Below are 12,003 nucleotides of genomic sequence, written 5' to 3' on the forward strand. Positions count from 1 at the left end.
GCACATTATACTACGCCTGTAAATTCACTCAAATCTTAGATGTAGTGTCCACTATGTATACGCCAGCAAATGTTTGTGTAGCAGGCATTCGTCTAGAATATGCATTGGGAACATTTGTCACAGCACATTTTTTATCATATATATAGGTTTTGTTTTCCAATGAAAAACCACTGTTCCCATAGAGTACACCATTCCTCTATATCCCTATGAAGCATGAGATGGACTATTCCTTTCCCACCACGAAAAGGGTGTAACCCTTGCTCTTTGCAGGATGAACGTCCCAGGGGGAAAAATTATTTGCAAAATGTTTGTGACTGCACATACATTTAGGATTATGTGGCTATTGACGGACTTTTAGAGATGTGCTTACCTAAAAAGTCTTCATGTCTTGCTTCTAGTCGCAGATGGGCTGCTATACCTATGTGTTGTTTGCTATAGTAAGCCCCACAGGTTGTCAGAAATGTCTGATGATCATGATTGTGTGAATCAAGATTGGTGGGGGCTCCAGCTGTTAAATGACCTGTTGTTTGGGTCTAATTAGTGGAGAGTATTCTTAAGGAGAAAAACAGATTCAAAGGCAGACACTTCAGAGTGGCAAGGATGGATAATCAAAGAACCTCTTGGATAGAGCAGAGTTATTTTTTGCTCAGGCTTCTGCATTATTAGCTGGAGTTAATGGATTAGTAAATCAAAAGTAAAAGAGAGGGGCACCCCTCACCAAAGGGACAGGGCACTAGAAGCAACTATAAGTCAAAAAGGAATTTTCCCTTTAGGTTTATTCATAAATTAGCCACTTGTTGCATAAATTCACCATTTACTCATTCAAATGTACCACCAATATCATTAAAATAGTGCCATAACACCATATATGTAAACTATGTAGCTTTATTCCTGAAAACATATAATCTATTGTACAGGTAAATAAATATGTGCAAATAATCATGTGATCAGATAGTCATCCTTCTAAAACATACAGTTCTTATCGTCAACACAGTGACTATGAACCTCGATGTTATTCAATGAAAAGAATACAAACCCCTTATTTTCATCTTATCACACAAGCAGAATTTTTTTTAAATACAAACACCACTATATGAACATTTCATACAAGTACATAAAAACATAAGGACACAAAAGCATTAAAAGGGAGAATGCATTTGACAATCATATTTGTTTTCACAGAGTCACTAATCAATTGTGGTCATTGAGCAAAGTGCAAAGTTTTATAAAATGATTAATATCTAAATGTTGTTTCACTTTTATGGTTTCATCCTTCTATGCAAGAATTTATTAATGTGTATGTGGGATTCAAATAATCCCCATTTTCTTACCGGTCAAATGTTCTGTCCCCAATCACATGTGTATACTATGTGCTGGTTCTTCGCTGGTATTTCACCTTGCCTTTCTTTTAGACGGCCCAACAGTGCCTGTTGGGTATAAATACCGGCTTTTGGAGATTCTTCCTCGCGTTTGTTTGTAGGGAAGGCTAGATGAGATACCAGTACATAGTGTACACATCTGATAGGGGACAGAACATTTGATCGGGAAGGAAAGTGGAGATTATTTGAATCATGCATACAAATAAATACATTTATGAATAGAAGGATGCAACCATAAAAAAGATACAACATTGTTCCACAGGATTATGGGACTACACTAGTAACTTTAAAGAATAAGACAAATTTGAGCGCCAGCTATAGTGGAAAATAAATGAACTGTGTAATGGTGGGAAGCATCTATTTTTCCCTGAAGAAGGTGGTTGTGAACAAAGGAATCCACTGAAATGTGTTGATGCAAAAATGTTTTTGCACTAAATCGAGAAGGCACTGAGTGACACTGTAGATATTAATCATTTTATAAAACTTTGCTCTTTGATCAATGACCACAATTGATTAGTGACTCTTTGAAGACAAATATGATTGCATAATGTATTCTCCCTTTTTATGCTTTTATGTCCCTATGATTTTATGTACTTGTATGAAATGTTTATATAGTGGTGTTTATATAAAAAAATCTTTTTCTTGTGTGATGAGAAGAAAATAAGGGGTTTGTATTCTTTTCATTGCATAAAATCGAGGTTCATGGTCACTGTGTTGAGGATAAGAACTTTATGTTCTAGAAGTATGACAATCCTTTCACACCATTATTTTCACATATTTATTTACCTGTACAATAGATGATATGTTTTATTAATAAAGTAAAATAGTTTTACATATATGGTATCAAGGCACTATTTTAGTGATATTGGTTGTACATTTGAATGAGTGAATGGTGAATTAATGGAACAGGTGGCTGATTTATAAATAGACCCAAAGGGAAAATTCCTTTTTGACCTATAGTTAATGGATTAGTAGACAGAGTTCTTACAAACAGAACAGGACATATTATAGGATCTTATAATAATGTAAATGTAGATTCCTGGAACAAAGTGCCAGATAGACTTCTGAAGAAGGGGTCAGTCAGGGCTCAGGCTTCTGCATGACTAGTTCATAGAAATAGGTTGGCCAAGAAGACCCTGGAAATTGGATGTCATTTGTAAGGTGATGGCAATAAGGATGATGATCAGGTTCTGCATGAAGTCACTTCCCTCGAGAGTTGATGCCCAGCGTATCTAGACCATCTTAAGCATGTGGACAACCCATTGGTCCTGATCCAGGACGAGGCAGCAAGACCGATCCGGGTACATTCAAATAATGAGATGACTTTAAACCCCACAAAGAGATTTCAACAAGCTCAGAACAACTGGTGCTTAGGAATACAGTCATCAATGCACAAGGTCCTAAAGAAAGAAGATACTGGTGACCATCAAACACCAGCCAAAGTCAACCGCCTAACTCAGGAAATAGGCCAATTTGTGACCCTATGCAAGGCTAACTTCAGATGTAGGAACCCAAACTAAGAGGATTCCATGTAAATACCATCCCTGAAACAGTCCTTTCTCCTAATCACTGAAACCGGTCTACACGCAGAAGAACCTGAGGAGCTTCATCAACATACCCCATTCTCTGCTGATTTTAAGCTCAACTAGAAACTCGGTGTGTTATGTGTTTTTATCATGTAAAGTGTCAAGGAGCAGTGTCGGTCTTCCACACTGCACATGAGGGACACACATAAATGCAAATAGATATTAGTGGTAGTGTCAACTTTAAAAATATTTCCACACACACCGCTTGGTTTCCCAAAAAATTCTCATCTTCGATTTGTGTGCCATGTCAGCCTGACAAAGGTTCACTGCAGCTTCAAATTTAGTGAGACGACTTGCAACAAAACAGGTTAGCGAGTGCTGTTTTTATAAGTACATTACCAGAAAAGGTAACTGAGTGTGAGGACCTCAGCAGTACAGCTGTCAAAATACAACCCTAAGATCCAGGGACAGCCAGGTCTACCTCACAGACAGAGAGAGCCGCCTCTGACTCGAACGACAAATTCATTGCCTGTGAAAGCAATGTCGCAGTCCGCAGGCATGAGCCGGTCACATATCAGACTGGTGTGTGCCACAAGACTGACCTTCCCTCTGCCGCTGGCCTCGCTGTGCCTCTGGCTTGTAGAGCCATCACTCCGTTTGCCCCCAGCCGGCCACCACTGTGTGTACAATGGAAAGCTTTGCTTGAAATCAGTTCCCCAATGCTTCCTTCACCATGTCCAGTCCAAGCAGAGCTTCTGGTTGTGTTGATGATACTTCCTCTATGGAGACACTCAGCTGAAATACTGAGTGGAGAAGCTACCAATATTCTAAAAACTGTACATTGAGTTTATACGTCTTCTAAGATTTAAAATGAGGGAGAAACATTCCCTGCCGACAAAAATCCGCTTTACACAGAAGCCGAAGTAATCTCTACATGTCCACCTATATATTTACTAGAATGACCCTCAAGGGTTTCGACCGTCGACAGGCTGTGCTCTTTCTGTTAAATGTTGGAATTGTCTCGTACTTAATCAGCTGTTGTTTCTCTCTCTCCCTCTCACTGTTTTTTGTTTCTCCTTCTCTCCTCCTTCCTCCTTGGCTCCTCCTCTTACTTGCTTTCTGTCTGCCCCCTAATGTCTCTTATTCTCTTGCTCCCTTCCACTGTCACTTTCTTTTGCGCTCTTCATCCTTGCCCATACATCCATTGTCGGTCTGTCTCAATGAATTTATGCATTGCTTGTTCCACTTCTTATTTATTCATGCTTACTTCTCTCTCAACGCTTCCTTCTCTCGTACTTTTTCCCCTCTTCTCCACCTCTTTCCTCCTCCTGCTCAGTCTCTCTCTCTCTTTTCTTCCTCTCTTTATGCTTCTTTCTATCACTTTGAAAACTTCTTTCCTTCTTTCTGTCCTTTTTTTCTTTGTTTCTCTTTGTCTTTTATGCAATTTCCATTTCGCTCATGTTTGTTGTTCCGCTGATTGATTTTCCCTTTTTGTGCATTTTTTTATCACTTCTTTTCTTCCAATATTCCTTCCCATCATTTCACCACATGACGTTCTTCTCTTTCTTGCTGCCTTTATTTTATTCATTTGTTCTTTCCAACTTATCAACCTGTCCGTTCCCTTTGTTTAATGCTTTATCCTATTTTTTCCTTCCCTTATTTCCCTCATTTCATCATTTCCTTTTCTTTCCTTGCTTCTTTCCTTTGCTCTCCCTTCTTTTTTCTCAACTTCCTCCATTTTTTTCTTTCCATTTGCACTTTCTTTTTTTTCTTTCGAACTTCTATTAATTTCTTCCTCCTTTCATGTTGCCCATGTCTTATGTCTTCTCTCCTCTCCCTTGCATTTTTTACTCTTTCCACCCTATCCATGCATCTTTCCTATCTTTCCCTCCCTTCTCTTTTCCTTGTACCTTTTATGCTACCTTCGTCTTCCTCTCGCCTCGACCTTTTCTCTGCCTTCCCCTTCCCTTGCCCCACAGCACTCCACGCTCTCGCGTAAATTTGTGGAAGTGATGTCGGAGTACAACGCCACTCAGTCCAAGTATCGAGACCGCTGCAAGGACCGGATCCAGAGACAGCTGGAGATCAGTAGGTTGCCTTGCATGGCCAACGCCAGGGGGCTAAAAGGGAATCACAAGCTAACAACATGGAGGTGGGGTAGTGGAGAATGGAATGGGTCACAGTGAACAAAGTGAGAATATAGGGTCACAACACCTCACTCATGATGAATTTAAGAGTACTACAGGGCATGGATATAGTACACCTGTAGAGGTTTAGCATCACAATATCATAGAATATTGTCTCACATAAATATTGTGTAGTAAATATTATTTACAAAAATATCGCCTCACTGGAGGTAATCATAGAAAATCTACACCTATTTTGACATACAACCACTCTAGAGCCAAGAGGATCCTTGGGTATATAATACAAGTAAACATCAAGCTCGCTTGAGTTGTAGTTTGCTAACATGTATTAAATAAGAACATACACAACATAGCTAGGAATTATGAACATCTGTTTAGAGTTGCATTGTGGGATGAAGAATATTAGGTTCATGCCATTTCATTCCATCAGGTTCAATGCAATAAAATGGCAGCTCAAACATTTCTGCTGTGTTGAATGGACTGCATGTTAATTTCACAGGGGATGATCTTATGTGCCCTTCCTAATTCATCTGCCCTAGCACAATATTTCCTGCCTCACAACTCATGCTCCAGCTCCATTTTTCAAACCATCTTGTCTCATGAACTCTTTGTAAGTAAGTGACTAAGGGCCTTACTTAGAGTTTGGCAGACAAACATGGCTGATGTGCTTTCTACCATATTATATGTGCATTTTAGCCCATAGCATTTGTATTACAGTACACTGGATAGCAATCACATTTTGACAGAGTATCCCATCTAACAAAATCTAAACACGGCCCTAAGCCCTTTCGACATCCATGTAGAGCTGCATGCTGGGTTGAATGAAGAATATTGGTTAAATGTCCTTTCATTTTTGCTCTTCGTGAAAGAAAGGGAGCACTGGGCATTTATCTGTCTCTAGTCCCACTGCCCCATGTATTCCACACCAAGGCTTTGAAGAAAAACTCTTGAAACAGCAGGTGCTAATGACAGGGGTTATCATTTTTGGACTTATGATTAAACCCACCTCTCAAATCCTGTGACTTTATTGAACCTTTGAGTAAAAGTACCTATTACTTACTAAGCATTTCCAAGAATTCATTCACTGTGTGGATCATACCTGAAATTGGACTCCTACCAGAAATCTCCCAATCAATTGTAATATCTTAATTAAGATGATTACTTTTTTTTAGCATCATTCCTGTTGACTGAAAGGTTCCTAGGATGATTAATAATTTCAGTATCTTATTCAATAAAGATGATTAATCATTAGAAAAAATGCATCTTTGTTCCCATCTTGAAATGTGAGCAATCAGACACCAAAGGAAGTGACATCATTCCTACCTTCCCGATTTTGACACACTAATGAGTAAAACCACAAATGTGCTGTTACATTGCCTCCCTTGAAAGCATCACTGATAAACATACTTATCTTAAGGATACTCCTAGAGTATAATCTAGGCCCGCACAATGCTGGGACAAACTTCCCTTCGCCACCTAGAAACAACACCTCCTTAATTTTGAATAATCTTCACTTCTTAGCTAATATAGTCACCTTAAGTCAAATCTGTAAACTCTGCCAGAAATATATGTTGTAGAATTAAACAACTTATTATCCTTATTGAAACAACAGCAAACTCCATAAAGAAAAAAATCTGTCTTATACTAATGGAGCTTCATTCCAATTGCAGACCAAATGACATACAGCTCCATCATGGTACAGAAGCGCCAGCACCCAAGACTATTTTAATTATTCAGAGTTCAAACGTTTACAAACAATATCACTAAGCTGCATTTTGACCATGATGCAAGTCACTGACCAGAATGCTTGCCCTTTGGCTAAAAGGCAGGTAATCTTTTGCTGCACATTTTGTAATAAAAATCTAATATAGTCTACATACTTCTCCCCGTGGTTCTCTGCAAAGCCTCCCTCACACTGTGGTAAAACCATTTGAGGATATAAGTATTATACAAATCCTAAACATAATGTCACTATTGTTTTCCTTTAAAAAATAGTTCACATCAGGTTTGATGTCTTCAGTTTGCAGCATTTTAACTCAATATTGTTGTTAATGAGGATACTATAGGTAACACACAGCCATGTTTGACCCAGACAGACTATGCAGCTTATTCACAAAAGCTACTTTGGAGTCCATGTGGCAATACTCCTTTACACACTCCAAAATGTCATTCATAATCCTCCAGATGAAGATCTCCACCTCCATCTCTCCTAACCGATTTCTAAGGCGATCTGCACCGCAGTGGTGGAGATCGCCACACCCGTAGGTATGGGATTTTGTAGCAAATTTGAGTGGTACAAGGGGGAGTAGTAGGAAAATGGGTAATAATTACTACAAAATGAGTTGGGTTAAAGGAAATTAAAGAGGGATTTGGGAGGGACATACTAATACAAAACACACACCCACAAAAGAGTAACAGCTAGATTCATCACTATCCAGTTTTGCGAGTCCTTAATAGCGATTCATAAGGAATCGCTATTAAGGACTTGCAAAACGGGATTCATGTAGGAATTGCAAAAAATATTGCGATTCCTACATCTTCCTTATTTGCGATTAGCAAATTGCTAATCGCAAATAAGGAATAACTTCCCATTCATTCCTATGGGCCTACAGGCCCATAGGAATGAATGGGGAGTTATTCCTTATTTGCGATTAGCAATTTACTAATCGCAAATAAGGATGCGATTTCAAGGGTGCCAGGGGTGTCCAAAGGACACCCTGTAGCACCCCTAAAAAGCAAATTTACACAGGTGTTGCGCACACACATGTCCAAAGGACATATGTGTGTGTAACATGCAACTGAGAAAAATGCACTAAAGTGCTTTTTTCTATTTTTTCGCTATTTACCACGAAGTCAGACTTCGTGGTAAATAGCGGCCAAAAATTGCGATTTCGCAATTTAAAATTGGTTAATGAATTGCATTTAAGGAATCTCAAATAGAGATTCCTTAAATGCAATTCCTCGCAAATATGCGAATGAGCAAATAGCGATTTTTGCATTTGGGATGATGAATCCCAAATGCAAAAATTGCGCTCGCAAAGGGCCAGATTCTGAGAATCTGGCCCTTTGCGAGACGATTTTCCATTCATGAATCTAGCTGTAAAACAATTGCAATTCGCAAAATACACATCACCAGTAACTGGCACTGCAGTACACTTAAACAAAAACAATGAAGGAGGACAATAACTCTAACACATAGGGAAAATTAGAAAATAAATTAAATTATTTTACATGTTCAACTAAATGTTATTAAAATTATGTTTAGGTGTATTATTAAGCATTTTTTATAATACAAAAAAAATGTTAATTTATCTACTGTTGAGTATTCTATCTATATGCCTCTGCGACTAAATGTAATTTTTGTAAATTTTGTAATGTCCACAATCTAGGCAAATGAAATATACACTTATCATGAAGTGATGAGAATAAATCAAAGTGAGACCCTTATTCGAAATATCACTAAATCCTAGTCACCTTTCCAAGTTTTGCTCTCATTATATTGGGATGCTGAAGAGTCAATCAATAAAGTAAAAAGGAAGTAGGATATATTGTGATGATGGTGAACATGAGCGAATATTGGTGATTGAATTCACTTTTTGTCCAATTTCCAATCTTTGTGCAAAGCTCTGATCAGAGACATCTTCTGCTAGAAGGTTTCTTGTTCATAAGTCCAGTCATCAGTGTTACTGGTTTCATTACTTGTCTTGTGAGCCGTGTGACTCATTATTTTGAGTTGGTCATTAAGAACTGTGTTTTCTGTCCTTTCCTGAAGTTGATGTTCCCTATAATTCTACCTGCCAGGGTGACTCAATGGAGCATCAATTACTCCAGGCAAAGGCGGTATTGGTGCAATGTCTTTATGCCGGTTTGTTGAACTCCGCGTTGCTCTGAGACTTACCCATTTAGGTCCATAGGTAACGGTTTTCGCACTGTGGATGGATTGTTATATTCTAGACTGGCGCAAGCTCCTTTTTGCTTTCTTTGTACAATCGTGTTCAGTTGGAAGAATTCCTAAATGTCGGTATCAATTAAAAGTAAGTCAGACCTAGTTATTCTTGTCTTATCAGAATAGATATTAACAAATACCATAGTAACAGGCTGAAAAGTATATTGTCCTTTTGGATACATCAGTTTTCTTTGGTTCCTGTTTATCAAACCTGACAACAGTTCTGAGTTCTTAATACTCTCCTATGTGTCAAAAAATTTAATTGTTCAAGACTTTAACCCTTTAGAGGAGGTGGAATGGCCAGTGAAGAATGAGTTCCTGAAAATTCCTGCAAAAGGGTCATCGGTTCTTTTTCATGATGCCACTTGATAGCACAACGTAAATATTATTTCTTCGTCACCTCTCTCTTACCTCATCTTTTTGACTCTACAACTCTTTCTGAAAGATTTTCTTCAAATTTCCATCCAATAGTCAGAGCATCTCTTGGTAAGGTCAGACACTGAGCATTTGCACAAACACCTACTAAAACGCATTCATATTCCAATGAGGCTTTGAGAATAAAGATTACGTTGCAAGAGTGAGAGGATGTAAATATGTTAGAACTTAAAATGCGTTTCATGTCTTCTACCAGGAATACTTATGTTATTCATCAGCTGGTGTGTAGTCTTCAAATTTCATAATTCCTTTCTTGATTAACATCTTTCTATAAGTTTTATCCCGGTTTTATTTCATGGTTCTGGGGTGATATTTTCTTAAATTTAATACAAAAAGTAAAGGATAGCATTACTCTTCGGTGCCAAGAGTTTTTTCTTGATTCAGTGAACTTTTTCTGCTCCTCATCCTCTGCAAACGGATCTTCATAACCCCCAAATTTGTTTAATAGTACTATGTTTTAAATTAGTCAGGGTGCAGTATGTAGACTTTACTGCAAGAAATCCAAAACCCCTCACCTGGACCTCTGTTGACATGTCACACCAATGCACATTGAGTGCCTGGTGCCTAGCCCATGTCAATCATCTGTCTATTTATGGCATTTGGGTAAGCTCTGCGCACCAACTTACTTGTTTTTAGCCATATGGTGAGAAAGAGTAAATAATCAAGTCCCCTACCCAGGCAGCAAGACTCACACAGGCCCTGCTTCAATTAGAATAATGTGCCTCCATGATTCTACTGGCACTTTCGAATTACATGTAGCAGTTCACATTAATTGTCTTCCTTCTGTTCTGGGAAACAAATCAAGTAGATTGCTCCAAGCAGCCAAAAGTCTGTAGCATGCACCTGTAGGAATCCTCTTGGACACATGCCTACAATTAAAAGTGGTTGGACTCAGTGCTTTATTATTCTGAGTGTGATTACTTTCACACTGTTGGGTGGTGCTAATGAACGCAGGCCAATGGAATGATATGCTAATGGAAAAGTGTTAGATGCATGGAAGTCCACACACAGTTGTAGCTTTACATGAATATATTAAAATAAGTTACATGTAAGGGCAATAGACAGGTGGAATCCACTGCACACCAGGGTTCTACATTTCCTCACAGGCAGCAGGCACTAGATACGCAGCTTACAAGACAGGAAATAGCACACCTCCCTTTTTCCAACAAGCACAGGTAAACATCCACCACTACCACACACTCGCACAACAAATCACAGTAAGAAGCCTACAACCTCACTCAGCCCTTCCACATCTTAAGCAGGCCATGGAAAACAAGCACAAAACACAAACCCACAAATACATCTGCAACACAATGTAGTCAAAATCATCAACATGGGACAATATAGCCTTTCTAGGATCTAAACCCACTCTGAAGTGTTTTGTGTGACCCATAGCATGCCCATGAAGTAAACACAAACCAAACTAATGATGCAAGCTACCCATAGACTGCCCATGATTTACACACATCATGGGGCAATGCATGAGTCCCTCAGTCTGCTTGTGATTAAAATACACCCAAGATGCAATACGTGCCACCCATGGTCTGCCCGTGACTTACACACAGGAAAGGCATGACACATACAACCCATAGCCTACCAACAACCTCTAAATCAACATAGCATGACACGTGACTACACAATCTGCTCACTTATTCCGTATATTTGACATAAGAAAAAACACAACACGTGTGTTTAAGGCCTAAACTACATATGGAGCATGGAGCGCAAGAAAAAATCTAGATCTGTGGCTTGAAAATACACATGAAACCAGCACAAAACCTTGACAGACTTAATAACGGTGAGAACATGATTTCCCCAAGATGCACGTCAAAGGCACCCAATAAAATCAGAAGTAATATGTCCATGCACTTCCCCAAAATACATGACATTAAAAAAAAAAATCTAACCACCAAAATACTGGAGGAATATTTTTGTACAATAAACTGGTATACTGGCATACCGAAATCTGTAACACCTAAAACAGCAGCCACAGCCCATAATATAAACTAGATCAGCACACTCTCATTCATACCATTCCGTATTTAAACACCAATGAACTGTAAAGCAGACATGCAGCACAATGAGCAAAAGTAGCATACACTTCCATTGCTGCCACACATGCCCACACGAGACAAATGCACCAAACAAAGGACAACAACGGTCAACTCTCTGCACTACTAGGAAGATAATACAAATGAAAAAGTCTCCTCAAAAATGTAAATCCACCCTGATGGTTTGTTTGTTTCTATACCAATAAATGACTGATATGAAAACCTCTTATTTCTGCATAATAAACTTGAAAAAGAAATGAATGTAGCAACAATAATAATGAAACATAGTGTGTGCGACTAAAATAAATTAATACTTTTTCCATTCAGCCAGTAATACACTGTATTGTACCTGCAGCTGTTCAGTTCCCAAAATGGGCACTAGAGTTGTCTTTCTGCAGCCTTGTGACTTAGGGGTTCAGTACGATAGCGGAAGGCCCGCCACCTACAGGCTGTCGGTGGCGGGCCCTCCGCCATCGTACTGCGGTTTTCCGCCTGCCAGATTACAATGGCGTGCAGAAA

General features: G+C 38.9%; 1 protein-coding gene across 1 annotated transcript in view; it reads left to right on the plus strand.

Annotated features, from left to right (window-relative positions):
• The window catches only part of LOC144768660 (syntaxin-1B-like), a 311,508-nt gene that overhangs the window by 224,638 nt on the left and 74,867 nt on the right, over positions 1-12,003 (plus strand). Inside the window, exon 6 of the mRNA XM_078652480.1 lies at positions 4,885-4,993. Coding sequence (XP_078508606.1) covers positions 4,885-4,993 — 109 coding nt within the window. The remainder of the gene's footprint in view (positions 1-4,884; positions 4,994-12,003) is intronic.

Source organism: Lissotriton helveticus, chromosome 7 (genome assembly GCF_964261635.1).
Source record: "Lissotriton helveticus chromosome 7, aLisHel1.1, whole genome shotgun sequence".
Lineage (NCBI taxonomy): Eukaryota > Metazoa > Chordata > Amphibia > Caudata > Salamandridae > Lissotriton > Lissotriton helveticus.